A 22,566-nucleotide genomic window follows, 5' to 3' on the forward strand; every position below is an offset into this window, starting at 1 on the left:
CTCCGGGTACTCCGGCGGCGCGTTAAAACGTACGAATGCGCGGCTCTTGATGCTATTTTCATGGACCCAGGAGAAAGATTTCATCGTTTCTCTCGGTAAAACCAATGCTCTCTAAACAAAGATTGGCTAATTATCAATGATTCTTTATAGAGCCCTTGATTAATTTTAATATTGCAATGAAAACTTGATGAACGTATACGATGTTATAATATATAATGCAATGTATATATATTTATTTCAGTTACTCGGAATCGCGCAGATTTTCGAGCTTTGGCTTAGATCGCTATAGCTACTTTGACATTATCACCAAAAGTCTTTCGTATTTTCTTTATAGTTAAACAATAATAATATAATATATACCTAAATATTATATAGATTCTGAGGAGTTGGAATCGCTTCGATTCGTTTGAAGTCGACTCGTCCCGACGTACATGACTGCGTGTATACATACTTACTCGCTATATTTAGTTGTCTTATATAGGCAATATTCAGTTTTACAAGTTATACGCGTTTAATACGTTGTAATAACTTACTCCCGGTTATGTCTATATGTACACATACATTTACGCTTACATAATCTGCTTGGCTTATACGTCTGATCTCTATCATACTTTGTACAAAGTTCGGTATAATAATGGCCTCGTCGACGTGCGTCTCGGTATATATGTACAGTTTCAACGAGTCTGTCGTGGATCTCTCATCATCATCATCATTTTTTTTTTGTCATTTTGTTTTTGATTTGCATGCGTTACTACTAATGTATACGACGGGCGCGACTTTGCTGCGCTATGACGATTACAGGTACGCGTAAACACCGAGCTAAAGTATAATTTTTGGATACATCTTTGGTTTAATAGACGACAATGTTTAGGGCATGCGAGATAGACGCGATTTCGCCGAGAGGAGTAATTTTTGTTTACACAATAACGAGGCTATGCAGCGCATTCGCATCGATTATTCAAAAAACAGTATACGCAACGGTCGCTCTTGCGAAAGAAAAAATTAGTTCGCACAAAGACCAGCAGCAGAATTAAATTTTCCCCGACGAGGAATTTAACGCACGACTAACAATGAATCGCTCGAGTCTGACTTTTTTCTCTCGCAAGAGCGCGATGAAAAGAAAAACGCCAAATGCAGCACGTTATACACACTAATTTCCGTCCAAAGTTTATTGTGTAGAAATAATCGATGCGAGTCTGCTGCGTAACGCTGATGCGAGTCGAGTATTTTCATTCGCAAGTTCGCGCGAGCGCGAAACAAAATAATTTAAGTGGAGCCATATCTGCACGGAGCTATTGATGGCATAGGGAAGCGTTTCCCGATTGTTGCGCTTGTGTACACGACGTATAGTCACTCCGGGGAGTTTTTGCGCTCGCTGTAATCTCGCGTGTGAAGCGGGCGAGAAGGAAAAAAGCTGTATACTGATGGCTTCTTTTTTCTCTCGCCGACTGTCTCGGAGCGGGCGCGCGCGAAGATCTGTCGTCGCTAAATCGGGAAATTTATCGTAAGGCTATATACATTCGACGATCAATATCCGCGAGCATATTTTTACGTCAGTGCTCTCTGAGTGTTTTTGTGTCTGCTTCGGAGGTAAAAATATTCATCGGTCTATTATTATTATTTATTATTTACTATTAAATTTTTTTTGCCATTTTTCGCCTTTAACTGTCCAAAAAATGTACGACTTAACTAGCAATTCTTTTTGTGCCTATGCAAGTTTTGTTATCACTTGAGTATTCCTTTAGTCAGCGTTAATAAGAAATTTTTCATTACACGTCGAGATATACAACTAGATTTATGTATCTTAAGTTTTTATTTTTTTCCGTTAAAACTGTTCGACTTAAATTGTTTTTCACACTCACTCACATCGACTACATAGTTATATATAGTATTTATGTAAAACCTGACGCGTTACACAGGTCATCTATTACAAAAATTCGCTTTCGGATGCGTGATGTAGTTTAACATTGCGGTTTGTAATGTAATCTCGGTCAGAATCCGGCGATCGTCTAAAAAACACTTGGAAGTATTATGGTCGTTTGAAAAATCGTAGTCCGTTATACCGGTGTATAAACGAAACGTCGTCTGCTGTCATTTCTATTAGGGAAGCGTTAAAAAACACGAGTTATATTGTAGTGTAGTTGTTGTTGTAGTTGTTGATTATACCTTTATAAATTACACGGTTAACGAGTGCTGTATAATCCTTACGTACTCTCTTCGCCTATCAACCGGTCGACTCTTATACTCATGTTCGTTATAAATACGTTTGTAGAAAATTGCAGTCTCTGTGCATGGTTTTGTTATTCTTCACAGCATTACACGGGAAAGCACCTTCTAATAGTCTAATTTTGATAAATACTCGCTATCATACAAACGCAGTGTACATTATATACGCATAATATATCTATACGGACATATCGGTCAACGATTCAAATAAATTATATAAAATTTAAAAACAAAAACGATACTTCGATCTCTCTCTCTCTCTCTCTCTCTCTCTCTCTCTCTCTCTCTCTCTCTCTCTCTCTCTAAGCCAACGATATGCGATGGAATAAAAACGCAAAACTTCATAACAAACGAGCGTGCGAATATATGCGCATTATCGGGCCAACTAATATAATACAGTTTCCATAAATATCTCGAATAAAATTCAGCTATATTACAGAAAACTCGCTCGGGTTACGTGTACGAGCAATTTTCCTCTCCCTCCAAACTTATCTTTCCCTCCCGCGCGCGCGCGCGCCCGTCCGCCTCTTTTTTGCCCTCTTCCTCCTACTCCTAACCGAGCGCGAGTCGGGCGCGAGGGTATAAAGTTATCCGTCCTAGGAAATGTTGTTTATCGTCGCCACGGCGAAACAACGAAGAAACGAAGAACTGCAGCACCTGAACCGAAAATATTGGATTTCCGCGCGCGAGCTGGATGTGCCACAGTATATAGTCTTATGACGGCACACACATATATATATATATATATATATATATATATATATATATATATATATATATATATATATGTGCGAGCGTATGTGTGTATGTGTATATGGACTACACTCGGCCGAGACATCGATACTCGAGGGCGAATCAGGTTACCGTATAACAGCCCTCTCGCTCTCTTCTCTTTCTCGTATACGGGCAGCTATAGGAGGAGCAAGCTCCGGAGTGTGTAGCTTTCGCTCTATCTCTATATACTCTCGAAAGCGAGCGGGGGATGGATAGACAGGCATTTCTCGTCGAATTTCGGCCTACTCGAGCAAATTGACACGACAACAAGTCATCGCGCGGCGATCCGCGCCTCTTTCGACGCTCACTCGACTCGCGTAACGAAAAGCGACGGCGTTCTTTCGTTCTCACTTCCTTCTCGTCCTCTTACTCTCTCTCTCTCTCTCTCTCTCTCTCTCTCTCTCTCTCTCTCTCTCTCTCTCTCTCTCTCTCTCTCTATTTTATACACGCGCGCAAGGAGATGGGATGTGATGCGCGCGAGCGAGGATCCGTAAAAAATAAGGAAAATCAAGTGCGGAAGCTTTTCTCGCAGCGCTCTGCCGAGTATACACATGTTTATAGGCTTTTTTCCCTCCTGCAGCGGATATCTCTCGTCGTCGGAGTTGATTAGAATATCATAACGGAGCGAATCCGCGCGGTTTTATCGGCTTTTTGTAAGGTTCCTACAGGTATGTATAAATACGTGGAAGACTTTTGCTTAGTGCGGCTGGCTTATCCTTCGGAATGTAGAGTCGTGGCGGAATATCTCTCAGTTCGAAAAATCGCGTATTGTTTTTACGTTTGGTCGAATAGCTTAAATATTTCGTTACCTACACACGCGGTATATGTACACGCGGCGCGCTCGATCGAGCTGATATTTTTCGCTCGGCAATCCTCCTCCCTCGGATTCCAAGCGCAAGCCATTTTCGCGAGAATTCGATCGTCCGAATCATGGCGCTTTATTGATTTTATTATGTGGACAGCAGCCCGCACAGCCTGGCCCGCCCGGGTACTTAACCCAAAATTTGAATTTCAAATTTCGAACCTAAAGTCGAGCGAACGCGCGGGGGGCGCGCAAAAAAGTAGCCGGGAATTTCTAGTCTAATTGAGTTTTGAAAGGAGAGCGGAAGAAACGTGCTTCAAAGGGTTAAGTGGGCCAGGCGCCGTGAGAATTTTTTCCCAGAAACGCGCGGCGCGTATACGCGAGTGAAGAGCGTCTATAAAACCGAACGGGCGTTGGCGTCCTGCAGTCTTTCATTCGATTTATACCGATCTCCAACGGCAATTAGCGCCGTTTCACGCGCAATCAAGGGATCGCCTGGCCTTATACTTCCTCCGTTCTTCGACGATGAAAAAAAATGCAAAACAGCAGATCGTCTGTCGATGCGTTACACGCCAGCCCGCCAGCGCAGAGTGAACGTATCGAGTGTCCATCACGCGGGTTTTTTTTTTCTTTCATCGGATATGCGGCGACTTTGTTGCACTGACGCGTCGAAAAGCGCCTCGATCGAGTGGAATTTCGCGACTCGACGGCTCTTAATTGGGCTTTGGAATTGTTCGCTCTTTTGTCCATAATCGCGCGCGGTATCGCGGAAAGAAATCGCGGCGGGCCTCGATTGAATAATTCACGCGCGGGCTCGCGCCTTATATTGTTATATAGCCGAGGAAGAGCCCGGAGTAACAGGGCAACGATCGAAAATAGAGTCGAGAGCAGTGTAGCGAGGCTGGCCCATTCATTATTCAAACTTCATGTCTGTATTATTCGATACAGCAGAAGATTTTTAATTCACGAGTCCTATTAAAAACTTCTCTCGCTCTCTCCCTCTCTCTCCGCAGCTTGCCTTGTCGGCAAGAAAAGCCATTCAGCAGAGTTTTAACGCGCTTCCCGGCAAAGCTGGATTCGCGACTGTGCTCGCGTATATATAAATCATTCAGGCGAACTCTCTCGTGCGTTGGACGTCCTCAAAGTTCTCAAGGAGTGCGAGGTGCGAGGAGAGGGAGAGAGAGCGCTCCTTCCGTTACGGGCCACTTCAGAAGCAGCAGTGAGGGTGGGCTCTTCTCTTAGCGTAATCCCTTTTACGCTCGAAGAATACATGTATATATAAAACCGGGCCGGCCTTTACTTTACGACTGCAGCGGCCTACAGATGCGCCAGCTCCGACAGACTGCGTATACACGCGCAGGGAGAGAAGGAAGCGAGGGAGAAAAAAAAAAAGAAAGCGAGCACGCGCGCGTCAGTGCAACAAGTCTACGCGCGAAGCAACATCAGCGCGAGGTCGTTACCTGCAGTAGGAACAAACGGCCTCTCGCCACACGTTCGATCGATCGTCCTCGGCGTCGAGAGTACATTCCGCGCGCGCGAGAGAAAGCATGCACGCGTGCACACACGTTTGATCAGCGCATCTAGCCGTCCTGGAGCTGAAGGATTCTCCGGGGCGCAGCCGCGTCGCCGTTCTGGCTCTTCTCCGGCGTGAGGACGATTATCTCGTCGGCCGACTCCTCGGTCGCGCTCTTGTGCGGCGACGGCGACGACTGATTTTGCTGCTGTTGCTGTTGTTGCTTGTGGCGCTTGTGCTTCTTCTTCTTCTTGTGGTGATGGTGGTGCTGATGCTTGCGCGGCGTGGCCGCGTCCTCCGGATGCTACGATAGGCTCGAGTCCTGCAGGCGCACCTGGTCCTCGCGATCCTGAGCGGAGGTCAGGGGATCGCGGAGGTGCACAAGCGCTACCTAGCTCACCGTGCTGTCCTCGATCGTTGGGCTGGCAGCGCCGGTCGTCGTGCTTACCGGGGTCGACGTCGTCGTCGCTGGATCGGTCTACGAAACGAATCGCGTACGATGTACAAACTTATCCTTACTGATGATGCTATCGAATGTAGAATGAATAATCACCTGAGTGCGTTGAGGCTCGCCGTTGGTCGAGGCGTGCTTGGGCCTGGCAGCCTGCTGCTGACTGGTCCCGGACGAGGTGGCAGCGGTCGTGGTAGTGGGTCCAGCGCTGGGCGGCGGCGAGCTCCTCGAGCCGGAGGTAACGCTCTGCATTGTCTGGCTGCGTCCTGGCGCGGAGAATCGCATGCTGTATCCCTGACGGTAGCCTACTCCTGTCGACTGCTGGCAGCTCTGATGGTTCGTTCGTTTCGAGCATTGTTATATTTTCGTGATATATTTTGAATTTTTTTTTCGTGGTGTGGTGATGGTGGTATTGTGGATGACAGACGTGTGGATGGATGCGCGAGCTTTCGCGTGACTCGTACGTGTATACACGCGCACACTCTCTCTCTCTCTCTCTCTTTCTCTCTCTCTATCTCTCTCTACATGCAGCGATAGGCTGTGGTTTAGCTCGCGGCCGGAGCGTAGATAGAGCCTGCAGGCCGCCCACACACGAGGAGCATTTAATAGGTGTGGCGGTATCGCAATCTCTGGAAAGTTCAAGAGCGAAAGGCTTGATTTTAGTCGTTTTGTTCCCTTTTCCTCACTTGAGAGGGACTGGTGTGCTCGTTGTGTCGACTCGACTGCGGTATGTACACGCTATGATACATGTATACAATGGGTGCGGTGCACGTGCGGACGTTTTTCGGAGATTCAATCAATTTGGCTGGCTGTGTGTGTGTGTGTGCGTGTGTGTGTGTGTGTGTGTGTGTATGCGAGAGAAGAAATTACGGCAGAATTCCAAGTGGAGCAGTCTTTGGAAAATCGATATACACCGCTGCTGCTATTGCTGGCTCGTTCAATTTAATAGAAACGTAAAATTGATATTTAGATTGGAATGTTTAATTGCACTTTACAGCCGAGAAATCCAATCGAGTCCGCTTCGTAGATCTTGCATAACAATTTTTATGTAGTTAATATACCACAGCGACTTAAGTTCGTTGTTTACCTTCAGTCAAACGGAGCTTCGCTCGGTCAATAAATAACAGCGTTACACCGCGCTGTATACACGGCAAGCATATTTAGGGATCGTTAAATCGGAATTATTTAAATTAAATGCCCCCCCTTAGCTCGCGCTCGAGCCAGCGGTTATTAACTTTAACTCGGCGTAGTCCCGGGGACTTTGAATTTCGCATTAATTATAAACTGCGCGCGTTTCTTATGAATTTAGAGGGGTCGAAAGCCTCGCGGAATCATGAATATTAAATTCCTGGAAAAAAAAGCAGGCGAACACGGAAAAACCGCGCGACGACGAAAGCTCGAATAATCAAGAGAATCTCCGATTACTTTTCGCCCACTGTCAACAACAAGATTTAATAATAAAAAGAAAGGTGCACTTTTACAACAAAGAGAAAAAAAGTAGATAAAGAACGGATACACACAGAAAGCGAGAGCACAGGCATAGGCACATATAGAGTTTGGCGTATACATATTACATAGAGTTAGCGTCGATCCAATTTCGAGATCAGCGAAAGTTGGCCGTGTTCCTCGCCTCCGCCCGTATACGCGGACGTTAATTCGAAACTTCTCATCCGGTTTTCAATAAAAACAAGCGCGCGCAGTTGACCGTAACGAGCCCGCGCGCGCGTCTGACCATTCCCGGCACGTATCCACTGCTCTCTTCTTTCTGTGTCTCGATTCTTTAAATTCGTCTTTTTATGTACTTTCCGCGAGAGCGAGAGAGGGCAGGTCGTTACCGTTAAGTCGCTGAACATCTGCGCGCGGAAAACTGCCGGGGCCGTTTATGAAAATTTTTTCCCTCCTAAAGCTCGGCGAGTTACAGCGCAGTGTGCGTTGAACTCGCGCGCAGCACAAAGCACCGGTAAATTATTTTATTTCCTTTTATCGCGCTGTGTACGCGTGTATGCACCTCGTTACCGCCTTGTCGTCGGAAATTGACAAAACTTCGTTCCTGCGTGTACGCAGAGTACATCTGCGCGAGTAGAATCTCTTTTATCTAGCTCTCGTCGCTGAAAGTTCCTTCTTCTTCTTCTTTTTCTTCTTATTGGAATTGAAAAATCCGGCATATTGTTTAGAATCGCGCGCGCGATTGAATTTGCACGGCGAAATATGGAAAAGAGTCCCATAATATTTCCGTGACGCGCTTAACAAGTTTTCGCTGTTCCATGACACGCAGACACAGGCTCTGCGCGTGTGTGTGTGTGGGTGTACGTGAGAGCATACCGGATTCCGTAATAAAAACTTTATAGTTTTCGGGCAAACATAACACTAACTTATATCCCCGGACGACGCAGGTTGATGCGCGCACGGGCAGACAAGTTTTCCAATAACTTTTATCCACGCGCGCGAGTCTCTCCAGCTCTTAAGCGCAGTCAGACATCGCTGATTCACTCGATGGGTATATATACGTCCATACCAGCGCGTCTGCAACGAGCGACATCCATACATCATAAACCGCGAGTGTGTTCGTGTGTGCGGGCATCATAAAGTGCGCACGAGTATTATACGTGTGGGTGTGTGGGTGATATATTATGGATAATACGCGCGCAAATGCACGTTACAACATGCATTATCGACTCACGTTGCTAGGGCCTGGCCGGATGTTCTTGTAGGGCTGGAAGAGTACGATGTAGACCTTGGGCGTGAAGAGGCAGCCTAAGGCGACCGTCGCCGAGATGTTGATGCACATGCACATACTGGCTATCTGGATCTGCAACGAGTAACAAAGCTCGCGATCTCCTCTCTCCGTAGCTGTGTGTGTGTGTGTGTGTGTATAGACACCGGAGCAGCTGCGCGACGCTACCGTGTCGTATAATTCAAACTCGTATATCATCGTCCCTCGAGCCTAAAGCCACCCCCTATACAGCGCACGCGCGCCCGTTTACGATATAAGCTGCGTTTAGGCTTATCTCTCGTACGCGCTAACCGCGGATTATTGCGCGCTGGCTGTGAATTTTGACGCGCGCGCCGTATAAGTGCTTGTTTGCCGGGTGGCTTTGGGCGAGAAATCGAAACTGGGCATCGCCGCGTACCAGTCAGAAGGTAGTCATCGGGTGTGTACGTTTTTATGGAACTCTCAAGTTTACGAGCTGTTAAATTTGAACATCGACTGTAATTATTTTACCGCGGGAAATAATAATTATTACTATCTATATATTGCCCGCAAACGTTGTTTCTCTCCGCAGCCGCAGCAGGATATGCGCGGGAGTTGTAAATTCGGCCGTTTAACTGCTGGGAAATTTATGCCCTAATACAAACTTTTAATTGAATTTTAATTCCCTCTCGTCCGCATATAATGTAATGGCAATGCGACGTGCGGCTCCGCGCGAATTAATTATGGTTTTCGTATAAATTCGCGAGATTATATTGCAATGTATACAATTGGTAAAAACGTCGTTATACACTCGATCGCTAAAATTCGACGACAACGGAGTGGACTCGCGATAGCGCTTCAATGGAGCAAGCAAATAATTAAATACGAGCTTTAAACGCTTTTTATACCCGCGAGTAGGGAATTAACGCGCAGCCCCGGCGGCAGTTACTCTAATTATTCTCATTGTCTGTCTTGTCGATGCGGAAATTCGATTATCCCGGCTAAAAAGGAGCTTTGTGTACGCATGCCAGAGAGCCATTAAAACAAAAGAGCGCTCTATCTCGAAAATAGAGTACGGTTATAAAATCGCAGGCATAAACTCGACTCGGAATATACCGGTGAAGTATACACACGAAAAAAAAATTGATAAAGCTGCTTGGGCGCGCGATGAATTGCCTCGATAAATCGGCTTTGTTACGCCCACTGTAATTGTTTGATCGGACGAAAATTTGTTTGACTTTATTTCTCGACTATTTATCCGCGGGTTTTCCCTCCTTTCCCTTTCTTCCGCTTCTTTTTTTACGCGCAGCGAAAGAGCTTTGCTCAGGAGTTATACTTTCCCAACAGCTTTACGAGGATCCGCGTTTTATGGTTATTTTGCGAGGTTTTATGACTTTTCGTAAATGCCAGCGTATAACTCCTCAAAAACTACTCATCATAACTAAATAAAATTTCGACTCGCGCGCGAGTTCGCGCATCCGTCGAATCGCGTTTATTATTCACGTCAAAAGTTATGGGGCATAACTGATCGCGAATAATTTACATAATATGCCGTGTCATTATACGGAATTAACCACCGCGACAAATTGGCCCGAATTGAATTTAAAATAAACTAGAGTCGTCTAGCACGAGCGAGTCTATAATGAAAATTATAAATAGACACCGCGTGTTCTCGTATCGATTGACCGAATCTGTCGCCGAGGCGGGAACGAGCGCGACGGCTAATGAATTTAACTTCTATCAATCGACTATAAATTATGTAGTTCAACAGGTCCTACGATTGATTTCCGCGCGGGCCGATAGCGGAAACCGAAAAAGCCGTTTCGAAAGTAGACCAGCTCGCGACGACCGATGCAGTCGCGCGCCGAAAATACGCTATTTAACAAAAACATTGCTGTTCCGCGGTGCAAAAATAAGTTTTCTGTAATAAACCGTCGGCACGGCTATGACAATGCCGTTTGCGGGAGCGGTGTTTTCTTGAAATACTATGTATACGACGCGTTATTTGGAGAACAATGCCTGGCGTTTCTGCCATTGTGCAGAGGTCTCTCTCTCTCTCTCTCTCTCTCTCTCTCTCTCATTTCATCGACGTTTCGCCGCGCAGTTCTATCGACGCTCGGTCTGGCGCGTTTGTTTAGCTCGCTCGCGGCGGGATAAAAATTAATCGACAATGAAAGTTGGCCGAAATAATTAGGCTCGTCTTAAATGCTCGCTCGAAGTATAAAGTACACAAAGGGGGAGTATACAGAGGAACACGATCCCAGGTATACTAGCGTCTCTCCTTGAATAAGCCCAGAACGCTCGAGCTCCGACTAACATCACGCTTCCACTGTCAAAGTCTCTCCATAAACTGAGACACGACGACGCAGCATGGTTATACGTTATATACATAGTTACACAAGCGAGTCTCTATAGCTGCAACGCGTGTTATACAGTTAGAGGCGCGGCCATATAGGACCTCGCGTGATGTCTACATCCTGCGCACGTGTGTATGGATGTTTACTCCGGTTATATGCCGCGCACGTTACCTTATAATCGTTGTTGGTGCCAAAGTAAATCGGTATGAAGGCCAGCCAGACTATGCAGGTCGAGTACATGGTGAAGCCGATGTACTTGGCCTCGTTGAAGTTCTCCGGTATCTTGCGCGTCTTGAACGCGTAGAGCGTGCACAAGAGGATGAGCAGCATGTTGTAGACGAGCGACATCATGAGGGCGAAAGTGGAGACGCGACAGGTGAGGACGGCCGTCAGCGGGTACGGATAGATCTCCGAGGTGTCTGGTGGCTCGATTATCAGCCAGATTATCGCTCCCACCAGCTGCACCGATGTGATTCCTGCGGGAGAGACAATTATTTTATACACCTCACAGACAATCAAATGATAAAAGGAAAAAGAGAGAGTAGTAACGCTACGGGATAACGGAATTCATCAGAGGAATGGATCGTTAAATTCGAGCTGCGGCGGTGTGCTGCTGTTAACTAAATTTCAATCGGATCCTACGTACATACATGTAGATATAGGCCACGTGACTCTCTCTCTCTCTCACCCTCGCATTTTTCCGTCCCGGGCTCTGTGTGCAGCAGCAGAGCGCGGCGAGGGAAACTCTCGGCACGAGCCGAGCGGGAGATCCGATATTTTATGCAGGGGCTATGACGTGCCAGCCACTTTGATGTACGAGCCACCGAGGAATAGAAGTTTGGCGCGAGAGCGAGTCACGGCGGCGCACTGAATCGTAAGCAGCCGCTCTGCCAAGAAGTGAGAGAGATATCTACAACCCGCCGGGCGATAATCGTCCCCGGCCGTGTAATCGCTCGCTCATTACGCCGCCGTGCATTACACGCTGACTCGTCGGGTTTTCGTCGTTACGAGAGAGTTTTTATCGCTATCCTGATATAACAACGTCTGTTATACCGAGCATTATTCGAATGCGCAAAAGCGAATTGAATTATGCATGCAAAAATTTTAATCCCCTTTCTCTCTCTCTCTCTCTCTCTCTCTCTCCGTACCTCGAATCCATATCGGCGAGCGCGTAACTCGCGCGCTGTAAAAAGTCCAGGCCGATTTCGCGAGGTAAAAAGCGAGGCTTACGATAAATTCATGAAACGTATGTCTATGTAAATCCAAGTGCAGGGGATCGGCCGTCGGACTTTAAATATTTGAGGGACGGAATTTTTCATCCCGCGTCCGAGCGCACTACGCGCGCGTTATAAGAAAAAAAAGCTCGCGTAGATTTTCCCTCGGGCTCTCCGCGTACGTCGCGTAATTAGCATACACAGTGTGCCGCTTGCGCGTGTTATGTAACCCTCGAATTTTTTTATTTTTCGACTCTTCCGTCGAATCACACCCGCGACTCGCTCTGAATATTTCACGCCGCGGGAGGAAATAATTCATCGGAAGCGCTGCTGCGCTGGCGAAATATTCAGTACAGCCAGCTGCGGCGAGATCGTAAAGACGCTCGAGAACTGCAGCCAAAGGAGCTCGCTCGTCTTATCGAAGTAAACGAGAACTACACACACGCGTACACGGAGAGTGTAACGCAGCTACTCTGGAGCAAAAAAAAAAGATAGAGAAAAAACTATCAGGGCGGTATGACTCCACTTTTACGATTGCGATAAATCTCCCCCCGAGTCCTGGCAACGTATGCATACGCGCGAGCGCGCTGCAGAGAGACGGATCGAGAGACAGAGATATATGCGCGTCTGTACATCAGAGAGAGGGTGGAAGGGTGGGAGGACTTACCGACGGATATGGCGACCTGGCTTTTCGGCGACGTGTAGGAGGGACGCTTGATGCTCTTCCGGCCCTGATTGAAGATCCTCGATATGCGATTGGTCTTGGTGAGTATGGCACTGTAGCAGAGGCTCAAACAGAGCCCCAGTCCGATCCTCAGAATGGTGCAGTTCCACTTGGTCGGCTGACTCAGTATGACGAAGCTCATGAGGTAGCACGAGAGAATTCCAACCAGGAGGACGAAGCAGAGCTCCCGGCCCGAGGCCATTATCACTGGCGTCCGGTTGAACCTGCGTTGTTGCATGCGGACCAAAGAAAAACAGAGAGAGAGAGGGAGCAAGCTTGCTTTAGTTTTCATTTTCATTTTTGTTTCCCCCTTTTTTTTTCATTCGTTCCACTTCTCTGTCGGAAAAGGCCAAATGGACTCGCGTAGTTTTTGGGGGAAAAATATTTTGCACTTTTCGCGCAGCTCGCGCAAAAGAAAACGAGCTCGCGAAATATATTTTCAGGACGTGCTCTCGCGAACGGACGCGTGTATCGATTGCCGCTAATGGATGGCTAAAAGGCGCAATTTGCAACGGTGCGATCGCTGGTAAAGACGCGCGTACTTATTTACGAAGAACCGCATCGCGAGAGCAAGAGTAAGACGAATGAAGCTTGTCGCTCTCGGTAATAATAAAATCCAATTTATACCGAGCGCGTAAAACAAAAAGGGAAGTGCCTCTCGCGTCAACACTACCAGCATACACAATCCGGCAGTGGAAACGAGCGGCTATAGTCAGACGCCATTCGCGCGCGCCCATATTTCTCGAACTTTTTTACTACGCCACTATGCTCCCCTCGTGTTTGTGTACACGCAGGGGCAGAAAGGGAGTCCGGTTGTCTTTTTTTTTCAATACTCGCCCGCAGCACTCACGCGCGCGACGACAAGGTTACGCGCACGGGAGCTTTTCTCTGGAGGGCGCACGAATTACCATACGAGTGGCGCTCTTGTTCCCCGGCGCCGATTTATGTTTGCACAGCAAGGAGGTGCTCGCATAAATCGGCACTATAAAAAACGCGCGCGAGCCGAAAGCGAAAGTGCGCGGAAGCTGTTGCTCGCGCGTATGGGATACTTTATGGCTTATGACGCGCCGACGGCGAGTGTATATATCTTTCCTCGCCTTATTCGCTTACGTGTGCATGTACACGGAGGGGGAGCGAGCTGTGCATAATATATGGCTACGGCCTGGTGAATGGGCTATTTTTAGCGAAAGCGACTTTGCGCATAGCGAGTCGCGCTTCGATCTTGGCCCAGTGGCCTTAGCTCTGCAGAGAGAGAGAGGAAAAGTGAAAAGAGAGGGAGAACGAGTGTATAGCACTCACCAGATGAAAACGGCTCCGGTGAAGATCGTGCCGAGGATGCCGATCGAGGCGAAGACGAGGGGCACGATAGCCCAGGGGTTCGTCCACGAGATCACCTCGGCCGAGAGCTTGATGCAGCGGCTCTTGGTCTCGTCCGGCGCCCAGCCGGGCTCGCACCGCCTGCACGAGTCGTTGAACACGTAGGCGTCCTCCCGACAGGCTACGCAGCTCCAGCAACATGGCTCCTGCAACATGTACAAAACGTGTATGTGTGTGTGTGTGTATCACCGAGTGCGCTCTTGCATTTTACTTTTGCGGGGAAAGAGAGAAACGGCTCGCGAGCTCGGGAGTGATTCATGAGCGACGGGCAGAACGAACCGGTAATTTAGCTACACGCGCTCTATCTCTTCTCCGCGTTGTACAAACCGGTGTCTGTGTCTGTATATACGGCAGCCCTCGAGAAAAATTCCCGCGTCCTGAGCAATCTCGTCAAGAGGAGTATCAGCAGCAGCAGCAGCACTTTGTATCCGCGCTAGCGCAAGAAGACTTCTTCATCAAGCCGGGCAGGATGAGAAAACGCTTTAACGGTCCCGGCTTCATCTCGAGTAATTTTTTCCAGATCCAGCGCGAGCCTGTCGAAGCGTTAACAAAACGCATCCATCCGCGGGGCGGCCCTTTCAATGTGATACATGCGCGTGCAGACCGCGTATACAGCCGAACACGAAAGCACTCGGTTATACGAAATAAAGAAAGAGTACACAGCGGCGGAAAGATTGAGAGAGAGAGAGAGAGAGAGAGAGAAAGGTCGCTTTTTCGTTTTCCCGGGCCCGCATTGTTGCCGCGAGCGCGCGTTTTTTCCCGAGAGCGATATTTTTTTTCGCGCACGCTCTATCTCCGGAATATAACACGCAGCGTGTATACCGCGCCGACGTCAATTTGCCGCGCGACGGGTGGCAATTTATTTGGCCGGCAGACGCTCCGAATCGATTCCGTGCAAGAAAGCAGTAGCGCGGCCATCGAATTAATGATGCTCGGCTACTACGAAAGAGAGAGAGAGAGAGAGTGAATACAGGGAAAAGAAGGATGATGCGCGCGGCGAGGAAAAATTGAGAGAGCAGCAGCAAAAGAATCTCCATCGAGAAAGACGTTACCCAGATTCAAAAATCCTCTCGGCGGTGCAGCGAGTATAAAAAACTTGATACGAGGGAGTACGCAATCTCGAAGCGTTTATCGCCCGCGATACGTCACGAGCGACTCTCGCTTTGTTGCCGAGAGAACACGCGCGCGAGATAGCTTAACGCGCAGGGAGGGTTTTTTTTTCTGGAAAAATATGCGGCTGTGTATTAACCCGATCCGGCGCGTTGATTAAAACTGTTTCGCGAACTCCGTAGCGGCGAGTATGATTTATACCCTCGATCTCGGCTGGACGTGGAATGAAAACAATTAATCCGCGCGGCTGAGAATTTTCCCCCGCTATAGTAATAAGTAACTCGATTGGGACGAGCTCTCCGAGTCGTTAGGCTCTCGCGATAAGATGTATTAATAACCGCTCATCATGATCATTATCATCATCATCATCATCGAGGGCACGTATAACAAATTCATCACGTACCTGGAAATTGCGGATCTGACCGAGCGGACAGTCGTCGCTGCATATGCTCCTGGGTATGTGGGCCTCGCCGGCTCCGGTCGCCCACTGCGTCATGTTTATCTCGAGATCCAACCTGCAACGAGAGAGAGAGAGAGAGGGAGGTGCTATACACCTACACGCTTTTACAGATAGATATAGAGTTCAGAGCAGCAGTACACCCACCTCTCCTTCCAGGAGCCAATAAGCGTGTAATTGTAGCGGCCGTCCTCGCCTCGTTGATACTGATAAATGTTGTAATAGCCGTAAGCGTCGCCGTCGGCGTTGAATTTAATTTCCGTTCCTTGCCGACCTGAAAGCAGCAGTATGAGAGAGTGAGAGCGTATATAGTGCCCTATTAATGCAGCCACTCGACACCTGCGCCGCGTTTCGCGCGCCAATTTCTCGGCCAGCCGCAATTTTGTGCCGCCTTTGAGTGCATCAGAAGGATTCGATACGAGCTGCCCCGTGAGAGAGACGAGGAGAGAAAAAGGGTATAGATACACAGAGCCGGAGGAGAGTGCAGCGCAGCAGCTCTCTCCGTGCGAGCATTTATCAGTGTCAGTCATTTATCAGCGATCATACGTGCGCGGAGTGTATGCGAGAAGGAGCAGAGCTAGTGATCGCTTAAGGAAATTTCCTTGGGCGTGACTGTCGCTTTCTGTCTCTGTGTATAGCCACACATACGCGCGAGAAAAATAATCGATCGGTTATTTTTCGAGGCGTCAAAGTCGTCCGGTCTGGAGAGAGAGAGAGAGAGAGAGAGAGAGAGAGAGAGAGAGAGAGAGAGAGAGAGGCAGAATGGCTTCCGGCACGAACTAGCATCGCTCCAGCGCCTTTTGCCGAGTCAGCGGTAACGAGAGAGTGAGAGAGAGAGAGAGAGAGAGAGAGAGAGAGAGAGAGAGAGAGAGAGAGAGAGAGCAGTGTGTTTCTCGGGCATAAAGTAGCCCCTCCATAGCCGTACACGTAAGCGCCTTGATGTACTGCCTCCGATGCTGTGCTCCACTGTTGTATGTACACACCGAGAAACGACTAAGAGCCAGTTTTACGAGTGGCAGTTGTGTCGGAGACAGTGTACGAGCGCCGCGCGCCAATGAATGACCGATTAAGGGGAGCCGCCCAGGACTGTATATAGCTTAACGCGACGGATTCAATGTTTTTTCTCTCTATTTCTCCTCTCGCGCCGAGGGCAAAAAAAAATGTGTTTAACGACGTGCGATTTTTCCAGTCGTAAAAAACTCGGCGACGCTTTTTTAATGGCTGAGCAGCCGTTAAAAAAGAGACCGTATCCATCCGCCCTTAAGTATTACGTGAATCAACTGGCGCTATGGTAATTATCTTCAATGACGCGTTACAGCCAGCGCGAGGGAGGGCTGTGCCCATTGGGACTGGTCTAACGTGGCGATAAACGGACATCGCTGCCCGTTCATTAAGCCGTGTTATACCGGTGCAGAGGGGCCAATCGATTCGAGTGTGTATATAGGTACTCGAGGATAGGCCACTTACTTTGCTTTACGATGTACACACGAAAAATTTCCATCGATGAATTATTTATCGCGCCGCGGAGCGGTATCCCTTTCCTTCTTTTTCCTCGCCTGGATGCTATCACACACGAGCGGTAATTACTCCGCGCGGATAAAAAAAGAAGGAGCTTGCGATATGTGCGTATACGGCGCATGTGTATGTATTCCCTCTGGGCTTTTACATCCGTCGGTCGTTGTCCTCGCTCGCAGGAAGGAAGCGTCGGCAGTAGCAGCGTCAGCCGTCGCGGCCCTTATAAACCTTTTTATTGCGGGTCCCTTAAGTAACGAACGATCGCGCATAAACATCCTCGTCTTATCTCTAACGATACTTTATGGCCTCGGCTCTTCTGCTTCTGCTCTTTGTGCGTATATAGAGGGAGGAGAAAAACACGAGCGAGAGAGAAAGAGAGAGAGAGAGAGAGAGAGAAGGACTTACCGACAAAGGTGACGTTCCTTATGTACTGCAAGAGCTGCTGGCCCTGGGGCGCTGGCTTGAGGCTGTCGCAGAGCTGGTGGGCAGGCGAGTCGAGGCAGACGTCGTCGATGACGTTGTGCACGCCGTGGGCCATCGCGTAGACCGCGTCCGCTGAAACACACGTACGACAGCCTGATGCTATAGTCTCTCGAGCTTACATATACGGCTCTGTCGCCCCATAACCCGGGACTAGCGCGCGTGCGTGCCCGCACGAAAATCCTCGGCGGTATTTCAGAGCGACGATAAGATCGTCGCTGTCACTCCTGACGCCACCGGGGAGTTGTCGCTGGCCTTGCTTTAGCCGGACTTTTATTTGATTTTCATTTCGACGCGATTTTTTTTCCTTATTCTCTCTCTTTCTCTTTTTAACTGCCGCCGAGATTTGTTTTCCAGATGAGTTTTTCCGAGAGCGGGCGTGGTTTTAGCGATTGCGAATTACTCTCCGAGCTCCGTTTATACTTGTTGTTCTCGCGCTGTGAATTCCGCTGCTGTTTTATATAAGTATGACTGACGGCCTTTTCATTTCCCAGCGGGGCATTGTTCCGAGCGGGCCGCGTGTACGCGCATGTGTACGTTTAAAATATAATGCCGATAAAACGTTTTGTGCAGCAGAATAAAAGCGAGTCGACGACGCGAGTTTTGTTGCGTTTTAATTTTTAATTAAAAGGATTGGATTCAAATAACGACCTTCCGAGCGATCAAAGCGCCGGACAGCTGATCATAGCCGGTTTTTCGGATGCCTAAGTCGGAAAGCCGCGGGGCGCAACATCGCCGCCATACGGGGGGCAAAGCCTCTCGTCCCATTTGATCCAATAGTACCGGTTGAACAGTTACACGGCGAGCGTTTAATCCCCCTGACGAAGCAAACAGCCAAAATAGCTGGCGTATGTATGAACGGCCGTAATCAGGAATGCGATGTCCCATGTATGCGTATAATTCGCTCTATGTTTAGCGCAAATCCTCGTGTACGCGGGCTTGTATATATGCGCGATTTCTAATTACTACACTGCCAGGCGGAATTTTTCCAGATACCTACCTTCTCGGTACTACGAAAGCTCTCAGTGGGATTAAACAGCTGGCTATGGAGCTTGCCAGTATAAAAATCCGCGGGATTTATTCCGAGAAGCTGTGCATTTTTCAGGAATCACGAGATCGAGAAACCACCGCTGCCTGAATTATTAACGATTCCCGCGTATATAAAAAGCTCGAAATCCCTCACCCCCCCCCCCGCAGACCCGTCGCGTCTGGCCACAGACTGACGCGCTCTACTTGCGTATGCGCAGAAATACACGCGTTTCGGAGCTTCGTGCCGAGGTTTCTCAACGCGGCAGACGTTATGCTCACCGACAAACGGTACGAGTCCCTCCTGCTTGTAATCGACGAGTTCCTCGGTGCCGGTGCACTTCTTCAGTCCGGTCTCACCGGCGGCGAAGCTGCACTTGTGATGCTGCGACCAAAACTCCCGGAACCAGACGTTCCTGCAGTTGACGTACTTGCCGGGGATGCTGCGATGTGGCACATTACGCTCGTGCACACCCTCGCACTCGCGGCCCAGCCGAGGCAGTAGACTCTTGTAGTAGTTGTCGAAGCCTGCGGGCAAAAAACTTTCTCTCTCACTCGCTGACCATATGTACGCTCTCACCTCTACGCGTGACTGATATAACAAGTAGCGCGCGAGGAAGACTTTCCCTGTTTACGCGAAAGGATCTTTCTCGCACTCGTATATTTATAGAGAGGGTCGGCCGGAGGCTGTGTACGCCGCGCGATGACTACTCCGATAAGTTAAGAGTATAGGGGGTGAGCTGTGTGTGTGTGTGTGTGTGTGCGTGTGCCCGTTTTGGTATTCGGAGCGAGGGGCCTTTGTTACGTCGTTATTCGCGGGATAATGAAGTCGTTTGTTTGATTTTCAAGTGTTGCTCAGAGCGCCGTGAATACGTGCGCGGGCCGCTGAATTTGGATAAAGTATACGCACGCTACACAGAGCCGCCGCCGCCGCCGCCGCCAGCTGCGCGGGGATTGTTGTACATAACGGCGCTCCTCTCGTCGTCGTCGTCGGTTTGAGTTTATTGCGCGAGATTCGGATGGAAATTAAAGCCTCCTACGGAGTGTTATGACGTCGTTATTTCGTCCCTTTTTTTTTTAATTGCCGCTTGTAAAGCCAGCCCTTTGAATAAGGGTATAACCCCATTGTGGACTTGCATAGTCGTGGAATTTTCAATTAATTGGTCGATTTCGAAAGTTCGCAGTAAAGCAAGTTGCCCTAATGACTTTTTCGGCTTTTAAAGCCTTTATCGCGGCGCGTATAAAAGCGAGTAGCTCGAAAGTTTTTATCGATTCGCATCGAGAATGATATGATTACGCGGTCTCTGCGATCAGGCTTGCGAAAGTCGTTCGCGCATACGTTAATGCCAACGTAAACGCGCCGAGCGCGTACAGGGAATCGAAATCAATTCGATCCACTGCGCGCTTTATTTGCTTCGGCTGTACCGCGCGAATAAGCTGCCGATGAAACGAGCCCGTGTTCCGAGCGATAAATCTCTGCACTGGATTATACTATTATTTCATTGTTATGATTATCGTATATACGAATGGAGGAAATGAACGGGAGAGAGAATACACGTCACGGTTTTCAAAGCTACATCGCACGCGCGCCACTTTTAATTTCGAGCGAATAGCGAACGTCCGACTCGGTCATAAAAGAGGCGAATAAGCGTAAAAGAAAAAATCTCATCGATATTCCAGCAATAACTCGAGAATCGACGTAAGGCTCTGTGCGCGCATCTGTCTCCTATCTCGGCGGCGCGGAACTGACCCAGAATCGACAATGACCGCTTTGTTCTGTGCACCTGCGTTCTCTCTCTCGACGTAAGGAAATAAAAAGAGTCTCTCACCTTCGAGAGAATTGCGAAAGGGCAGGATGGTGATGGCGCCCTCGGCAGCGAACTCCTGCTCGCGCACCGGGTGCACCTTCGCGCCCCAGCTGTCGCTGCCGACCCACATGAAGTGGCCGGTCTTGTTGGCCTTGATCGTCGCCTGCAGCAGCTTCCTGCGAACACGTCGTAAAGAGCCCCGTGCGTATATATTTTCTCTCTTATTTTTTTTTAATCAAAAACCACGCGCTCGGCCCTCGGGCCAATAATACATAAATTCATCGAAGAAACGTGCCCGGCTTCCAGAAGTCTAATTTTACTTGTTCGCATGTGCACACACATGGGCGCCCACACCTCTCGGCGGCGATAAATCAGTATAGCGCGCGCGAGGACCAGCTGATCCGGCAGAAAGCGGCCCTCTTTATGCCTGCATAATATGCTTATACACACACACACACACACACACACACACTTGGCAGGCAGAGGAAGAGCAAGAGAGGCTAAAAATCGATGGGCGTGTCGCGAGTGGGCTCTATTCCGTTTGTAATATGACGCGTTGGCTATACTGGACAACGGCACGCCTCGAGAGAGCCAATGTGTGTGTGTGTGTTTTTTGCCGCAGCCAGTTTTCTTAGGCGCAACGTTCGCCACACGTGTCGACCTTATCTTCGCTCTTTCTCTCTCGCTCGCAGCTCATTCCTTTTCCCCCCTGTGTATACTTATATGTATGGGTACTTCTTTGGGCGCGAGGCCGAGCCTCGGGTGCGAGATATGCTGCTGATTATTGGATTTCCCCGATGATGTTTTTTTCAGGAGAGCAGAGACGCGTGTTCGCTATTGAAAATTCGAGGATAATTTTTACTCCTATTATACACGCACATACGCACACTTGGCGAGTACAGTATACGTGCAAGCGTGGGTGGCAAATAATCCGAGGGAGATTCTTCGAGAGGACAGCGAGATAGAGCGCGCGGCCTCGATGGGAAATAGAGAGCTCGGGGGTGTTGGAACGACTGATTTTCGTCCGGTGCAGCTTTTAATTAGCCTACTTTCGCGGGAGCGCCACGCTTTCTATCCGATATTTCAAAATTTCACGCCGTCCCCGCCCCGGAATATCGATGTCGGCATGACGATACATATACAGTCGCGGGGGGAATATGAAAATGAATTTTCCATGTTACGCCTCGCTCTTCCGCGCATGTGTGTGTGTATGCGACTATTAAAAATGCGGCCAGGTCGATGCATTTTTCCATCGCAACTCGAGTGCGGATTAATTAACCGCTTCGTTGAAACATCTGCCGAGACAATTCGTTGCTTCATGGAATAAATACGCTGTGTATCGCGGCAACCGCATCGGCATAAAAAAGCCATTCCCCTTTTAATACAGCCATTGGATGAATAGTTAAAATTTAATAGTACCCCCACAGCGCCATTATACCCAGCTCTGCGAAATCTCCCGAAAGAGCTGCGGACAAATCGTCATCCCGAGTTATACGCGAATCGAGCGACACACGCATCTCTCAGTTATTCCATTACATGAGAGAGGGAGATGGCAGTCGCTCAATAAAACAGGCGTACAAGAAGCACAAGAGCAGGAGAGCATTGTGTCTGTCGCGCAGGGAGAGAATTCGCGAGCCGCGGCTTTTAATAGTTAATTTCGGCGGTAAATTACTGCCGAGACGTCAAGTCCAGCCCCGCGAGTGATCTCTATATATACAGAGTTCGAGGTATTCCCAGACGCGGAGCGAGTCCGGGGACGACTAGTAGTTCGAGTCGAGCTACGCTCGGGCTTCGCCCATTTGTCTCGGCTCTCTAGTATGAGAGAGAGAGAGAGAGAGAGAGAGAGAGAGAGAGAGAGAGAGAGAGAGAGAACTACGTGAGCGCTCGCTCGGAGCGACTGAATATTTGATGCGAGAGAGCAATCGTAATGAAAAGCGATGATACGCGCGCCGCCTATGTACTTTCAATTTCCAGCTTATCGCCTCCGCACCTATAGCTATATACACCCGATGCTCCGCGGCGCAGCTCTTTCATCCATCT

At 48.7% G+C, this 22,566-nt stretch overlaps 1 protein-coding gene across 3 annotated transcripts in view; it reads right to left on the reverse strand.

Annotated features, from left to right (window-relative positions):
* Window positions 1–203: 203 nt before the first annotated feature.
* LOC100123431 (metabotropic glutamate receptor 7) overlaps window positions 204–22,566 on the reverse strand; it is a 63,165-nt gene continuing 40,802 nt past the window's right edge. For all 3 annotated transcript variants that reach the window (XM_031931644.2, XM_031931645.1, XM_016986836.3), the window contains exons 7-17: window positions 20,548–20,702; window positions 19,001–19,246; window positions 17,618–17,767; window positions 15,845–15,971; window positions 15,644–15,755; window positions 14,053–14,276; window positions 12,697–12,977; window positions 10,987–11,291; window positions 8,447–8,575; window positions 5,869–6,096; window positions 204–5,793 (exon numbers count right to left, since the gene is read on the reverse strand). In XM_031931644.2, coding sequence (XP_031787504.1) covers window positions 5,707–5,793; window positions 5,869–6,096; window positions 8,447–8,575; window positions 10,987–11,291; window positions 12,697–12,977; window positions 14,053–14,276; window positions 15,644–15,755; window positions 15,845–15,971; window positions 17,618–17,767; window positions 19,001–19,246; window positions 20,548–20,702 — 2,044 coding nt within the window. In that variant the 3' untranslated portion in view covers window positions 204–5,706. The remainder of the gene's footprint in view (window positions 5,794–5,868; window positions 6,097–8,446; window positions 8,576–10,986; window positions 11,292–12,696; window positions 12,978–14,052; window positions 14,277–15,643; window positions 15,756–15,844; window positions 15,972–17,617; window positions 17,768–19,000; window positions 19,247–20,547; window positions 20,703–22,566) is intronic.

The sequence above is a fragment of the Nasonia vitripennis genome, chromosome 5, assembly GCF_009193385.2.
Source record: "Nasonia vitripennis strain AsymCx chromosome 5, Nvit_psr_1.1, whole genome shotgun sequence".
Lineage (NCBI taxonomy): Eukaryota > Metazoa > Arthropoda > Insecta > Hymenoptera > Pteromalidae > Nasonia > Nasonia vitripennis.